The following is a 16,901-nucleotide window of genomic DNA, read 5'->3' on the forward strand; positions in this document are numbered from 1 at the left end:
CTCCAAGTTTCAAGTGAATAACATTCGAATCCTGTTAGGCCTGTTTCCCAATCACTATCTCACTACTTCCTTGGTATTTCAAATTCAGGTTATTCCAGCCGCACTGGAGCTGCCTTAAGAGCACTGACTTTCACTGGAGCACGGGTTTGACATACGCTGACTCTCAATGGGGTACAGGTACAGACACTGGCTCAACTGTGGTAGAGATGCCACAGAGACTGACACTCACTGGGTACATGTCAAACAAACACAACTCTCACTGGAATATGAGTCCCACAGACACTGATTCCTCACCTGAGGACAGGTCCAGCATACACTGATACCCTTTGAGGCACAGTATTCCCAAAAGCTGTCTGCTCTTGGACAACTTGGCAGTTTGGAATTAGCAGAGCAATATAGCAATGAAGTGGGTCTTTTTCAATTCATTTTACAGCATTTAGGAACACTGGCAAAGCCAGAATTTGCATTCCTAGGTAATAGTGAGCTGTCCTCATGAACCATAACTGTCCTTACCAGTGAAGGCTTTCCTACAGTGCTATTGGGGAGGGATTCTCAGGATTCAATCCCAGTTACAATGACAGAATAGTGCTGTATTTCCAGCTAGAATAGTGTGGGAACTCGGAGGTGAACCTTCAGGTGGTATTGTGCCCATGCAACTGCTGATCTTGTCCTTGGTCCTCGAGATCAAGGATTTTGGTGGGGTGCTCTTGGAGTAACCTAGATAAGTAATTGTGCACATTTTGTGGATGGTACACATCAGCCACAATGTACAGTGATGGAGGGGACAGAGCACGTCAGGTGGAACATAAATGCCAATCAAGGCATTGAGTAATGGTGAATGTTAGAAAAGGGTTTAAATTTCACCTGAAATTGTTCTGTTGTTGACTGTCTTATTGCAAACTAAAATACTGTGGGTACAACCATGAGTGGAGTCAGTTCTGTTATTATGGAGCATTGTTGTAGTATTGTTGGGTGCAGTCTGTCATTGTGGAAGTTCCAGTAAAATGACAGTGATGTAGGTCTGTCACTGTATAAAACTGGGGTGCAGTGTAAATGTTACTGTATTACACTCAGGTACTTATCTCTCACTGTATAATACTAAGGCGTAGTGCTGGTGTACTTTGCCACTGTAATACTGGGGTACAGTGTTGGTGGGTCTGTAACTGTGCAACACTGAGGTACTATACGTGCAGACAGGTCTGTAGTTGTTTCACATTGGTGTATAGTACTGATGGGTACAGCTCTGTCACTGTGTAACACTGAGATACAGTGATGGTGTGGATGGGTCCGTCACTGTGTTAGAGCAGGGGGTACAGTGCTGGTGTGGACAGGTCCATCACTGTGTAACACCAGGAGTACAGTGCTGGTTTGGACAGGTCCGTCACTGTGTAACACCAGGAGTACAGTGCTGGTGTGGACAGGTCCGTCACTGTGTAACACCAGGAGTACAGTGCTGGTATGGACAGGTCCGTCACTGTGTAACGCCAGGAGTACAATGCTGGTGTGGACAGGTCTGTCACTGTGTAACACCAGGGGTACAGTGCTGGTGTGGGCAGGTCCGTCACTGTGTAACACCAGGGGTACAGTGCTGGTGTGGGCAGGTCCGTCACTGTGTAACACCAGGGGTACAGTGCTGGTGTGGGCAGGTCCATCACTGTGTAACACCAGGGGTACAGGGCTTCTGTCCACACCAGTACTGTACCTGCCTGGTAAGGGGTGTTATGAGGAATGGTTTACATGATTTGGATCTGCCTTTTGTCTACTTGAAAGTGAAAGGGTAAGCCCGCTGTTTGCCACTTACTGAGAGTGGGCAGGGTGCCCGGTGGTCTGCTTGTTGTTCAGTGCTGGGAATCCATGTCTTTCCGACACATTTGTTTAGCAGGAAATTAATCAAGCGATTGATGCTGCAGCTGCAGGAGAGAGCAGGCCGTGTCCCCCGACCAGCAGCCACCCATGGAACATCACACAACCCCGCCCACAGCTCTCTGTACACACACATACATACACACACACATACACAGCCCTCTGTACATACACACACACACACACACACACACACACACACACACACACACACACACACACACACACACACAGCCCTGACAACACACTCATGTGCAGACACACATATTGGCACACACTCATACACGCATAGCCTTCCCAACACAAACATACACACAACTATACATGCACAAACACACCCACACTTACCCATCACACATAAACATGTATACATATCTCCTGACAGCTACACACAAATACACACACTTAAACACACCTACACATGCATGCATACCCACACATGCCCACGCACAGACACACATACACATGAACACACATACACATGCAAATACACCCAAATGTACCCACCTACCTACACATGCACCCACACACAAGCAGATACATGGACATGCCCACACACCCACCCATTTCACCATGCATCTCCCTTCCATACCTCCATACAGATCAGCAATATGCCAACTTATTGTCTTATCCAAAACACCACTTTCATCCCCACACAAATGCTGTACCCACCCAAAAATCCATAACTCCACCATACGTCACTCGACCCATTGTCACCCTCACCTGAGATCAAACACATCACTTGCTCTAATGCTCTGGAAGATCCCCACAAAACTCCCTGTTCTCATTTAAGATGCTCCTTAAAATTTACTCCCAACCAAGCTTAGTGCCTGCTCTAATAGCTTCATTTGTGGTTCACTGTCAAATCTTTGCCCAATTTACAACTGCATTAAGGATGCTACACATGCACGCAAACTGTTGTCATAACTGCCTCCCCCACGACCCTCCCCCAACAGACAATGACTGTTCTCCCCTCAACTCAGTTTACCGACCGTGCAACTACTGCTTTTTGCCCTCTCCCTCCAGTCCCTCCAGTCTGTTGCAGAAACGTGGTACTCTTGCGTCAGAGCGAGAAAGTGAGAAGGTATTTGACAAGCTACCATGTAACAGGCTGTCAGGAAGATTGAAGGCCATGAAATAAAAAGGGGTTTGTAACAGCATGGATAGGAAATTAGCTAAGTAACCAAAATAGTAGTGGAAGGTTGTTTGTACTAAAGGCAAGTATACAGTGGAACTCCCTCAAGGTCACGATCAGGACCACAGATTTTCTTTAATATATATTAATGACTTGAACTTGGGTGTACTGGACATGGTTTTCAAATTTGCAGGTAGCACAAATCATTGAGGACTGTAGAGAGCAACAGACTTCAAGGAGATACGGACAGCCTAGTAGAAGGGGCAGACAGGGTAGCAGGTGAAATCTAACGCTGAGAATGCAAACGGTTACATTTAGTCAGAAGAATTGCAAGAAGAATACAAACCAGAATTTTACAAGGGACACAAGAACAGAGAGATTGAGGAGTGGAGGTACATTCATTGAAATGGAAGGGCATGTTGAAAAATACATGGTATCCTGGGTTTTATAATTTTTTTATTTAAAAAGTAAACTTTATTCCTAATAAAAATATATACAAGTATATATTTATAAATAAATATATATTTATAGTACAGTTATAAAGGACCATAAGATATAGGAGCAGAATTAGGCCATTCGGCCCATCAGGTTCTGCTCCACCATTCAATTTCAACTCCATTTTCCCATCTTCTTCGCATAACCCTTATCCCTTTACCAATCAAGAACCTATCAATCTCTGCCTTAAATACACCCAGTGACTGGCCACCGCAGCTGTCTATGGCAACAAATTCCACAGATCACAACCCTCCTGGCTGAAGAAATTCCTCCTCATCTCAGTTTTAAAGAGACGTCCCTTTATTCTGAGGCTGTGCCCTCAGATCCTAGATTCTCCTACTGCTGGAAACATCCTCCCACGTCCACTCTATCCAGGCCTTTCTGTATCTGGTAGGTTTCAATGAGATTCCCCCCTCATCCTTCTGAACTCCATTTAGTGCAGGCCCAGAGACATCAAACACTCCTCACAGGTTAAACCTTTCATTCCTGGGATCATTCTTGTGAACCTCCTCTGGAGCCTCTCTGGGGCCAGCACATCTTTCCTTAGATATGGGCCCAAAATTGCTCACAATAAATGAAGGCAAGAACTTCGTAATCATCGTAAAACACTGCTTTGGTCACAACTGGAATATTGTGTCCAGTTCTGGCACCAAACTTTAACATTGAGGTGAAGGTTATGGGGCAGGTGAGAAAGAATTTACCAAAATCATTCCATGGTGAGGAATTTAAGTTGTGTGGACAAACTGGAGAACGTTGGTGTTGTTCTCCCTGAAACAGAGGAGGCTGCAATCCTTCTGATGGAGGTATTTTAAATCATGAGATCAAGAGAGACAGTTTCCATCGGTGGAGCGGTCAAGAACCAAGCAATGTGAATGAAGATGATTGACATAGTAACCAAAACTAAGATGAGGAAAAACTTCTTTATGGCGTGAGTGGTTAGGGTCTGGAGTGGACTGTCCTGAGTAGTAGTGGAGACAAGTTCAAGTGTAGCATTCAGATAGATGCCTGACAGGTATCTGAAGTCAGAACTATGAGGAAAGGGCAGGGGACTGAGACCAGCTGCATTGTTCTAACATGGAGATGTACATATTCAACGGACTGAATGGCCTCCTTCTTTGCCTGTGAATCTGTGAAGTTGTGGCTTAAAAAAAGACGTATAATGAAGACACCACAGCAAGGTACACACTGCAAGTTCCACGAGTAGCAACAAGACAATGATCAGTTATCTCTCACAGTAATGTTGAGTGAGCACCAACCTACTCTCAGTAAATGCGGCCCATGAAACCACTGAATTATCATAAAACCCATCTGGATCAATAATATCCTTCAGGGCAGAAAATCTTCCCTTACCCAGTCTGGTTTATTTGTGATCCTGGCCCACCAATCTGATTGACTCTTAACTGTCTCCTCAGTTCAGGGCCGGTTTGTGATGGACTACAAATGCTAGCATTGCAGTGATGTCCCCATCCTGTGACAAGTGTATGTATTGATCAGCACTCTGGAAACAGTTGCTCTGATCTTCTTCAATATAGCGCCATAGATTGATAATGGATAGAGATCAGATCTAACACATCATCCAAACAGCCACACTTCCAGCCCCACTCAGTCCTGATGCATCATCCTGGATTTTCCCTGCTCAAACTCTAGACTGGGATTTGCACTTACCACCTTTGAGTCAGAGGTGAGGGTGCTGCCACTGAACCAGACATTGTGTCCCACTCCATCTTCAAGTCCCCTCCTGCACTTGGAGGCATTAGTTTAGACTGATCTTCCCAGTGCCAGCACCCAGTAAGTGCTACACTGTCATCAAACCAAGACTCTCTCTGGTTGACATAAAAAATTCCAGGGTATTTTCAAGGAAGAGCAGGGATCTACCTGAAACATTGGTCATACCAATGGCCAAAAGGTTGGTTAAAGAGCAAGGTTTTAAGGAGTGTCTTGAAGGGGAGATAGAGAGTGAGAGTAATAGAAAGAGACTGAGAGACTGTTTAGGGACAGAATTCCAGAGTTTAGCGGCTAAAAGACACAGCTGCCATTGGTGGAATGAAGTAAATTTGGGAATGACCAAGAGTCCAGAAGCTATAGACATGCAGAGATCCCAGAGGAATAGGGCTGCTGGAGGTTACAGAGACAGGGAGAAGAGAGACCAGGGACATAGTAAGGTGAGAAATTGAAGCGTACTGTGGTGGGAGCCATGGTGAATCAGAGAGACATGACTACTGGGGTGAATGGGACCTGGTGATGAAAGTTCAGGCACCAGCAGAAGAGGTTTGGATGAGCTCAAGTTTCCGAAGGACGCATTAAGGGAGGTCAACAGCAGTGGGTTGGAATAAACACATTTCGAACATAAGAACACAAGAAAATCGGAGCAGGTATAGGCCACTCGGCCCCTCCAACCTGTCCCACTATTCAATATGATCGTGGCTGATCTGCCCCAGCCCTCATCTCCCTCTCTGTGCCAGTTCCCCATCGCCCTCAATTCCCTGATCTTTCAAAAATGCATCTACTTCCTCTTTAAATACTCCAGCGATTCAGCCTCCACAACGTTCCAAGGTAGAGAATTCCTGAGGTTGATCACCCTCTGTGAGAAGAAGCTCCCTGGCACTTCAGTGTTAAATGACTGCCCCCCCCCCCCATCCGAGATTCCCCCACTGGTGGACATATCTCACCATCTACCCTGCCATGCCCCCAAGGACCTTATATGTTTCAATAAGATCACCCATCATTCTTCTAAATGCCAAGGTGTAAAGGTAAAGGTTAGAGTTAAAAAAGGTGCAGATGAGGGTTTCAGCAGTAGCTGAGCTGACAGCAAATTGGTATTGGGATTGGTATTGGTGTTGGTTTATTATTGTCAATTGTACCAAGGTACAGTGAAAAACTTGTTTTGCATACCAATCGTACAGGTCAATTCATTACACAGTGCAGTTACATTGAGTTAGTACAGATTGCATTGAGGTAGTACAGGTAAAAACAATAACAGTGCAGAGTAAAGCGTCACAGCTACAGAGGAAGTGCAGTGCAGGTAGACAATAAGGTGCAAGGTCACAACAAGGTAGATTGTGAGGTCAAGAGTCCATCTCATTGTATAAGGGAACCATTCAATAGTCTTATCACAGTAGGATAGAAGCTGTCCTTGAGCCTGGTGGTATGTGCCCTCAGGCTCCTGTATCTTCTGCCTGATGGGAGAGGAGAGAAGGGAGAAAGACCCGGGTCGGTGGGGTCTTTGATTGCGTGTTTTTTGGGTGCACGTGGGAAGCTCTCTGGTTGAATAGTTGGTTGGGCCAGTGGATGGAAAGCAGGCATTGTCGAGGAATTGGATTTGTGTGGACGAGCAAGTCTCAGTTGTTCTCCCACACTGTTCCAGTTCACATCAAAACACCGTGGGAATAGTCAATGACCTCAGAATGTTGTCAGTGTTGGTACTTTGGTCTGAATGGAATGAACCAGCAGTCATTTTTGATGACAATTGAGGGAGAATTCAGGCCACAAATACCAAGAGAATAATTCCAGCTGCCTCCACAACCTTCAACATCTTTGGGAACAGGCTGGAATGACATTGGTTTTATGACAATGCAGCACTCGCTCTGGTACTGCTCCTCCAATAGTACAGCACGCCCCTGGTACTGCCCCTCCAACACTGTGGTTCCCCATTACCACAGCCTATTCTTCAAAGCAACACTCCCTCAGTACTGCACCCTGTACTGCCCTGGTGCAACCTTCCTGATGCCCACCTGCTCTTGCAGTGCTTGCTCAATATGGTGTAACTCCCTCAGTATTCATTTATCTTTGCAGTGAACTTGTGGAGACAACGTTAGCTGTATTTTTCCAGTTCCCTGAGATGTCCACTAAAGGTAGTTCAAGTCTCAGTACAGGCCTCAGAAACATATAGGGGCAGGGATGACAGGTTGGCAGAGGACTTTGGTCTTGTGAATGGAAAGTGTAAGGCCTGTCCTCCCATGTGCTTCAGTGAAGGAGTCAATAATGTCTTTGAGTTCAGTCTTCGAACGAAAAGGTCATCTGCACACTGCCATCGACGACTGAGGTTCAGGTGACCTTGGTTCTGGAGAGTAGTTGCTGTGGGTTGAACAGTGTGGAAGCATGTCATCCTCAATCACAAGTGACTCTTATGCAAAAGGACAAGACTGCCCCAGTAACTCCCCCTCCAACACTGCAGCACCCCCCAGTATTATCTCCAACGATACAGCATTCCCTCACTACTGCCCCTCTGTCAGTGCAGCACCCCTTCAGTGCATGCCCTCCAACAGGGCAGAGCCCTCAGTGCTATCCATTCAACAGGACAGCATTGCAGAGTACTGTCCTTCCAGCAGTACTGCCCATCCAACATCACAACGTTCCCCAGCATTGCCCCTCAAACAATGCGTGGCACCCTCAGCACTGTTCTACAGAGTGTGCAGCACTCCCTCAGTATTCCTGCTCTACTGTCCATTACCTCTCAGTCTGACCCTCAAACATTGCAGCAAGTCCTCAACAGTTTCCCAAAGGTGCAGCACGCCTGCAGTCTTGCCCTTCCAACAGTGTGACATTCCCTCCGTATGGACCCACCAACAGTGTGACACTCCCTCAGTATGGACTCACCAACAGTGTGACACTCCCTCAGTATGGAGTCTCCAACAGTGTGGCACTCTCTCAGTTTAGACCTTTCTGTTATATAAACGTTTATTAACTAAAAGCTCTACAAAAAAGGACAACCAGTGTCAATACACTACATCCAAAACAGAAGAGAAGAAACAACTTAGCAACTACATGACTACAGTAAAATAATGCGAACTAATACCCGCGAAACAAACACGCAACACTACACCTGCTAACGCAACACGCAACACTTCAAATTAGAATCGCATTCATACCATCCATGACACACGCGATCCCCTGAGGGCCCACAGCATGGACCCTCCAACAGTGACACTCCCTCAGTATGGAGCCTCCAACAATGTGACTCTACCTCAATGTGGACCCTCCAACAGCGTGACTCCCCCTCAGTGTGGACCCTCCAACAGTGTGACACTCTCTCAGTATGGACCCTCCAACAGTGTGACTCTCCCTCAGTACCTCCCCTCAGATGGTCCACTCTCCTTCAGTACTGGTCCTTTATCTGACACCACCCCTTACCCTGAATAAGTTTTTACTCCACAGTTACATGATGATTGATTTTATTAGTGATCACAATTCTGGTTGAGTGAACCATTTTGTTTTTAATAGTGGTTCCGTAGAGGAGGACGTGGTTGCTGCCTTGGCAACACACAGACCGACCCAGATCTACCCTCCCCGACCCCTGCTGACCTGCAATGTCCGTGAAGATGAGACTCAGACACTGAAGTGCGGTTATCAGATTCATTTGGGGAACAGAATTGGCCTCAGTACCCACACATGGAGGAGGAGATACAGCTGTATCATGTTACTTTCATTTGCGTGAGGGACGTGGACATCAGTGGCAATACTGGCATTTATTGCCCATCCTTAATTGCCCCTGGTGAGGGGGTTGAAGTCAGACTGGGTAAGGGCAGCAGATTCCCTCACTGGAGGACATTAGTGAATCAGATGGGATTTTATGAAAATCCAGTCGTTTCATGGTTATGGTCACTGAGACTGGATTTTTAATTCCAGATATATTGAATTACTTGGATTTAAATTCCCTGGCTACTGAGGTGGGATTTGTACTCTCGCTTCTGGATCAGTGGTCCAGAACTCAGCTACTAGTCCAGTAACTTAACTGCTACATTACCAAATCTGCCAGTCTTGGTTGTGAGGCAGTCTATGGTTGATCAGTCTGTCAGCAGGCACCGCCAGGGCTGAGAGGGGCTCTTGAGTATCTTCCAAGGAAGTCTATCCCAGAGGCAGCCAGCACGCTCTCGAGGGTTGGGATGCACTTTGTAAGGAAGTGATTGTTTCTAATTCCAATGGAGTGTCAGATGATTGTTATAATTCCCTTTACACTGAAGTACTGCGGCTTTTGGAGTAGGTCAGATGCGGGATATCTAGTGACTCACCTCCTGATACCCAAAGTCTTTACATCATCACCATCAGAAGTGTGATGGAAATCTCCAACACACTAAGAAGCTTAACACCATCCAGGCCAAAGCAGCCTACTTGATTGGCAAACCCCCACCGCCCCCCACCACTATCCAAAATGATTATCCCTCCCTTATGGCAGCCGACTGTGCCATCTATAGGACAGACTACAGTTGCTCATCTCTCTGAGTAGGTCATTCCGACAGCACACCCCAAAGCCTTGGCTCCTACCACCACAAAGGCCAAGGGCAGCAGGTGCATGTCGGGGCACTTGGAGGTGACAGTGTTCCCAAGTCAAGCACCTTCTGAATTTGGAAATGATACCATTCCTTCACTGTCACCGGGTCCAAATCCTGGAACTACCCACCCAACTACCCACCTAAGGGAGCACCTTCACCAGAAGGACTGCAGTGGTTCAGGATGGTAGCTCACCACCACCTTCTCAAAAGGCAGTTCAGGACAGGCGATATACACTGGCCTTGCCCAATAACAAAATGTAAGCAGGGTTAAGATTCTTGGTTCAATGGAGGGAACATTTCCTGCTTAAAAAAAATAGTGTATGTATGAGCTGTAAGTAGAATTGTGGTTTTTGGTACCTGCAGGGTTCACTAAGCTAATGATACAGACCCAACTCTCAGAGGCATTGAGTGATTGCCAGGTGGAGGGTTTTAATGGGGACTCGAGAGGCATTGGAAGCATGGGTTTCCATGGTTACTGGTAGTGCAGAGCCCATTCACCTGACCAAGGGAAGGATTTTACTCGAGTCAGGAGAGGCGTCTCCTGATCTGCCTCCAAACCGATTAATTTTTAATAGTTTTGAATCCACCACAGGTTGTTGAAGTGGAGAGTTCACTGCACGGAGCTGGGAGAGGAACTGTCGAGCACTGCAACAGCACAGTGCAGCGCTTCACTCCCCTCTCTGCCCTCATTTAAAATTCACATCATTGCCTGTAAAGCTTCAGAATTTTTTTTTGTAAACCCATTGCGTGTTTATTTTGTTTAACCCTTTCAGTCCCTGATTTGCTGCAACTGGTTAGGTCAAGACCAGGTTGCATTATTCAAACCATTCGAAGTAGTTCCAGGAGGGCAGGCTGATCCATTTAATGTGCGGTGCAGTGGCACAGAGAGGAAGCGAGGCAGCACTGCTGAGGAAGGGGGTATGGAGGGAACGGAGAATGGGAAGGGGAGGCAGGAAAGGAGGGGAATAAACCAAGGAAGGGAGGTGGCTGTGGTGGTGGTGGTGGTGGTGGTGGTGGTGGTGGTGGTGGTGGTGGTGGTGGTGGTGGTGGTGGTGGTGTGTGTGTGTGTGTGTGTGTGTGTGTGTGTGTGTGTGTGTGTGTGTGTGTGTGTGTGTGTGTGTGTGTGTGTGTGTGTGTGTGTGTGTGTGTGTGTGTGTGTGTGTGTGTGTGTGTGTGAATTTGTCTTTCTGTAGTGTATATTTCTTTTTGCCAATGTGTGTGTGTTGCACTTTGTGTGTCTGTGCATGTGTGTGTTACACATGTGAATTTATGCCTGTATGTATGTTTATCTGCTTCCCTGTACCTGCTCCTCTGTGTGTGTGTGTATGTGTGTATTGCACTTTCTGTGCGCACGTGTTTGTGTGATGTTGCATTTTGTGTGTGTGTGTGTTGCACATTCTGTGTGTGTGCATGTGTGTGTGTTGTACTTTCTGTGTCTGTGTGTGTTGCACTCTGTGTGTGCGTGCATGTCTGTGTGTGTTGTACTTTCTGTGTGTGTGTGTGTGTGTGTGTGTGTGTGTGTGTGTGTGTGTGTGTGTGTTGTACTTTCTGTGTCTGTGCTTGCCTCTGTAACATTTGAGTTTGCCTGTGATGCCGGTCATGGGTGAATAGCCAGAATTGACTGGCTCCACCCCCCACCGAACCCCCCTCCCCCGTGATGAATGGTCTCTCAGAGGATAGAACTGGAACAGCCCGGGTGAGGAGTGCAGGGGGTTGGGGGTAGGTGGAGTGTCTGCCTTGACAAGGCGAGGTGGGGGGAGGGAAGAGCCCTGTGTGTGTGGTGCTGTGCCCCCGCAGTCCCAGGGCTCTGGGCGAGCTCTGCACCCGTGCAGGGTGGAACTGCTGAAAGCAAAGCTGCTCCTGCAGCAGCTCGATGCTCATCCGATTAGTATGCATGGCTGGGCCTCAATAAACCATTCACTGATTGGATGGAGAGACGGGGGAGGCACAGGATGATGTGCGAGGATAACCTGGGGTAGGGCTGGGGGTGGGGAGGGGGAGGCAGTGATCGGTACCAACTCCACCGAAGGGTGATTGGTGGTGGGAGTCTCTGTAGAGGCAGCAGATTCTGACGTGATCCTGCCCTGTGTGTAGCACAGTCACAGACCCTAGCTCAGTACATCACCCCAGGTCTGTCGGCAGCCAGTCAGCAAGATTATCCACACTCCCACTCTCCATTCAATGCCTGCCCACCCCATCCCAGCTGTGGTGGAACAGTAGGGGTAGGTAAGATTAGACCCTGAAATATATCCGAGATTACATGGCACAGTTTAAAATAATAGAGGTTCATTAGTGGCTCACTGTAAACATCCTTCCTCACACTTGGCTAACTATTTCTCTATATATAAACCCCTCTGTGAACCTTCAGATTCCACTGTTGGGTATTTGTTATTTAATGTATAAACCTCTTCAACCCCTTGATTAGATTCCAGCTTATATCTAACTCCCAGTATCTGTTACTGTCTATGTAAACTCCACCTCCCTGAACCTCTCAGATCAGATTCCATCCTGTAGTTCACTCCTGGGGGGGGGGGGCTTGTTATTCCATATGTAAACCCACTGAACCTCTCGATCAGATTCCGCCCTGTAACTCAGTCACATGTACCTGTTATTCTACATACACACCCCCAGAATGCAGTCTGGAGTCTGTTATTCTACATGTAAACGATCTGAACCTCTCAGTTGAATCCCAGCCTGTAACTCAACCATGAATATCTGTTACTTTATAAACCCGCAGAACCCCATGATCAGATCCCAGCCTGTAACTCACTGCCGGGTATTTGTTACTTTCTCCAAGACCCCCTCTGAATCCTTCAAGCAGATTCCAAAACATAACACACTCCTGGTTATTCATGATTCCATATATAAACCCATTGATTGGATTCCAGCCTGTAACTCACTCCCAAGAATCTATTTATATATAAACCCCCGAACCCCCGATTGGAGTCCATCCTGTTACTCACTCCCAGGATTCTACTTAAATATGAACCCCCTGAACTCCAATTATGTTCCAGCCTGTAACTCCCGCCACAATGTGCGCCCACCTGGTTTGATGCCGGCTGTTTGCCTCCTTTCCTCTGAACCTCGGAGGCCGACCCTTGAGGAGTGATGTGCCCAGTGTCTGGCCGCTGCCTTTTGCCGCCACCTTGTGGTTGTGTGTGGGTGACCGTGAGGGGCAGGGGGTGTGCCAGCTCTCCCGCTGGCTGAGTGCGACCTCTCGCCCCACATTCTAACCCATTGCTTCTTGCGTCTTTTCGCAGAGTGCAGCAGCCGCTCCGAGCCCTGTCCTCGGTAACGTGACTCCTGGTGAGGGGGCTCCAGGGGTCCCTCTCCCGCCCGGCTTCTTCCAGGTACTCACAAGCTTACTGCGGTGGGGTCTCCACAAGGTGGGCACAGGGGGACTGCACCAGGGCTTGGGTTCAACACTCTCAGTTAGAAGCTGCACCATGTCCAACAGCAAGCACTTGCATTACATGGCGCCTGGGGTGAAGGGGTTGTCTGATGAGGAAGGGTTGAGTAGGTTGTTTGATGTGCAGAAGAACGAAAGGTGATCTTATTGAAACAGAAGATTTTGTGAGCGATGGGCAGGGTGGATTTTTACAAGATGTTTCCTCTGCTGGGGTTTATCTAGAACTAGAGGGTACAGGTTCAGAATAAGAAGTTGGTAAATTAGTTTATTGTTGTCACATGTACCAAGGTACAGTGAAAAACTTTGTTTTGCATGCCATCCATATAGATCATTTCATCAGATCAGTGCATTGAGATAGTACAAGGGAAAAGCAATAACAGAATGCAGAATAAAGTGTTATAGTTACAGTGAAAGTGCAGTGCAGGCAGAAAATAAAGTGCAAGGCCACGACGAGGTAGATTGTGAGGTCAAGGGTCCATCTTATCATACTAGGGGACTGTTCAATAGTCTTAAAACAGCAGGATCAGTTACCCATTTAAGATGGAGTTGAGGAAGAATTTCTTCTCTCAGAGGATTGTGACTATGGGATTCTCCACCCAGAGCATTGTTAGGCAGGGTCACTGAGTATACTCGAGCAGAGATAGATTCTTTGTCTATTGTCATTGGTTAGGGGGACCAGGCAGGAAAGTGGATCTGTGGCCTGGATCAGATCAGCTATGATGTTATTGAATGGCAGAGCTGTTGGCTGGATCCATGCTTCTAGGCTTTTAATGTGGTCCAGAAACCCCTCCACAGCCAGGTTTACCTCCCAGCACTCCTGGTGGTGACTGAGCTGAGGTCCTGTATCCTGATATGTTGGGGGGGGGGGGCAGGGGCACATTAAATCCCTCCCTTCACTGTGTCATCCACTGAGGTACCAACATCCCTAAACGAAAGCTTTCTGGTCTCCATCACCATCAGTCACCTGGTCCGAACATGTCCTAGGGAAGTGGGATTGGGGCTGGTTTGTGACGCCTGCTGTGGTTCAATGTCCCATTGATAACTCCCTTTATTTGGGTTGGGGTGAAAATTAGACGCTTGGGTAATGCACTGGAGAACAATCTTTCCTGTCTTGTTCTCTTGGTCTTCACCTCTGCAACCTCCCTATGTCAACCCATCTCAGTCCTCTCTCTTCTTCACTCCCTCTCTCTGCTCTCCAACTCTTTCTCTCTACACATCTCCCTCTCTGCCTGCCGCCTCTGTGTCATGCTGTCAGCTCACTGCATCCTCTCTCTACGTTGTGTTTTACTTTGTTCTGTCTCACTCTTGTCTCTGTTTCCCCTCTCTTTACTCTCCTTCCTAGTTCCCCTCACTGGCAGTATTTCTGTCCGAGTCCCTCTGCTAATTCCCTGACACCTCTTCCATTACCTCTCCGTGTTCTCTGTTTCCTTTGCCTCTGTTTTCTCACTAGTGCTCTACCTCCTGAATTTCTTAGCATGACCTCACTGAAACACAAGAACATTCTTGAGACCCTCAGCACGATGCATGTTGTAAATATGTGTGACAGTACCTGACCAGTATTTTTACAATGCCATCTTTTGTATATGAGATCCCAAACTGGATCATGGCCACAAGATTGGGAACCACTATTCTCGTGTCTGGCTTGTCCATATTGCCACTCTCTCTGCACACATTCTCTGCTGTCTCTGTGCTCTCTTGGATTCTCTCTCTGTTTTCTGCTCTCTATTTCATGCTCTCTCTGATTATCCCCTTGATTTTGCTGTCTGTTTCGTGTGCATTCTCTGATATTTTGTTCTTCCTAATTTTCTCTTTAGACCTGATGCAACATTGTTTACGGGTAACAAAAAATAAAAAAAACTCTAGATGCTCGAAACCTGAAATAAAAATGGAAAATGCTGAAACTGCTCAGCTGCTCAGGCAGCATCTGTGAAGAGAGAAACAGGGTTAACATTGTTTTTCTCTGTCCACAGATGCTGCCTGACCTGAGTATTTCCAGCTTTTTCTGCTTTTATTATTGCTTAATTGACTGTTCTTTGATTTGCTGAACAACACTGCCATCATGTGGTGATATGTGTTTCCTGCCGTCTACTCAACCAAGCACATCTTTCTCTGAGTCTGTAAACATCAGAGAGCTGGGAAATGGTTCTCCTGTCCCCCACTTTCAGTCCTGCATAAACTGAAAATAAAAGCCCGGTCATAATGATACATCAACAGATTGATTCATAACACAAAATAAATGCACATTAACCACTGGTTAAAATCAGTGGTTATTGTAACTAGTTAACAGCTAGTTATTTTGCCCTTTTGTATAATGGTAAGGATCACGTTTATATTTGGTTCAGAATTTCAATTAAGTTTATGTTACATGTACAGAATTGAAGAAGATCATTCTGCTGGCTGGTTCCCCACGAGCCTCCTCCCATCCCTCTCATCTCACCCATCACCCAATCCTTTTATTCCAGTGGTGCATAACCTTTTCTTGCGGGAAGGGCCAGATTTACAATCCAAATCACATCTGAGAGTCACTCACATGAAACATCTTACCTGAATCACACATAACAGGTTCTGATATCTTAAGCCATGTTCATTAAAATGCAAATTCTAAAGTTTATTCCATATGTTCAGCCTGCTACTAAACAGCAACAAGCCAGACATGGTGTAAAATGCAGCGAACTATGCCAGGGGTTTTTATGTTTGAAATAATTTTTTAACCTTATGAGTTCTAGAGTCTCAGTACCAGTCCAAATTTTGATTCCCACCTCCATCTCAAAGGTTTTAAAATATTTACTGCTTTACCAAGTAAACACGCCTTTGCAAAACATACTAATTAAGTTTGTATTGTTTACCATCACATTTAAAATTTCCTTCCATTTTCTCACTTTCCCTCCTCTACAAGTATTATCCACTTCTTGTTTATTTTTCGCTAAATAATCATCTCTTCAACAAGATAGCATTCATTTCTTTTAATGGAAATCTGTCCTATATATTTACAGTTAAAAATTGGAAAACAAAATGTTAACATTCCCTTGTGCCCGTAGAGCTTTAATACTCCAAAGAGAAAAATAAATACGTATTTCTTTTATTTCTTACTGCTAGAACTTATATCTGGTGAAAGTTATTTACAGATAATATTTCTGAAGGTAAACCTGTATTAAGCTTCTGAAAGAAAATAATAAATAAAAGATTTTAATTTTCATCTCTGTTTCCTGCCCTTCTCCTCCCACCATCTCTCCCAAGCAGAACAAGGGTAGTCCCCCTTGTCCTTGCCTTCCATCCGCTAATCTCCACTTTCAGTAGATTTTCTGCTGCCTTTAATGTGATGTTACCACCAAATACCTTCCCCTCCCTTCCCCTTTCAGCATTCCGAGGGCACCATTCCCTCCACAACTCCCTGCTTCACACTTTCATCTCCATTCCTTTTCTCACAGCACTTGTCCATGTAACATAAGGAAATGCAACATCTGCCCTTTGCCCTCTTCCCTTACCACTGTCCAAGAACGCAAACAGTTCTTCCAGGTACGCAACAATTCACCTGCACTTCTTCCAATCTAGTGGATGGCATGCGGTGCTCACAGTGTGGTCTCCTCTATAATGAGGTCGCCAGTGCTAATGAGATGAATGCTTTGCAGGACACTGCAAGGGTGATCCTGAGCTTCCAGTCCCCTGTCACAATAACTCATTGTCCCACTCCAGCTCTGTCTTTCATCTCCTACACTGATCCATGAAGCCT

At 46.3% G+C, this 16,901-nt stretch overlaps 1 protein-coding gene across 5 annotated transcripts in view; it reads left to right on the forward strand.

Annotated features, from left to right (window-relative positions):
* ssbp4 (single stranded DNA binding protein 4) overlaps positions 1–16,901 on the forward strand; it is a 108,622-nt gene that overhangs the window by 73,011 nt on the left and 18,710 nt on the right. For 3 of the 5 annotated variants that reach the window (XM_052037575.1, XM_052037574.1, XM_052037577.1), the window contains one exon: positions 13,023–13,112. The exons of 1 other annotated variant lie outside the window; for it this stretch is intronic. In XM_052037575.1, the coding sequence (XP_051893535.1) occupies positions 13,023–13,112 (90 nt within the window). Of the gene's footprint in view, positions 1–8,928; positions 9,009–13,022; positions 13,113–16,901 lie in introns of those variants that run through there. One more of the 5 variants, XM_052037578.1, reaches the window with a different exon arrangement.

Source organism: Pristis pectinata, chromosome 24 (assembly GCF_009764475.1).
Source record: "Pristis pectinata isolate sPriPec2 chromosome 24, sPriPec2.1.pri, whole genome shotgun sequence".
NCBI classification, from domain to species: Eukaryota; Metazoa; Chordata; class Chondrichthyes; order Rhinopristiformes; family Pristidae; genus Pristis; species Pristis pectinata.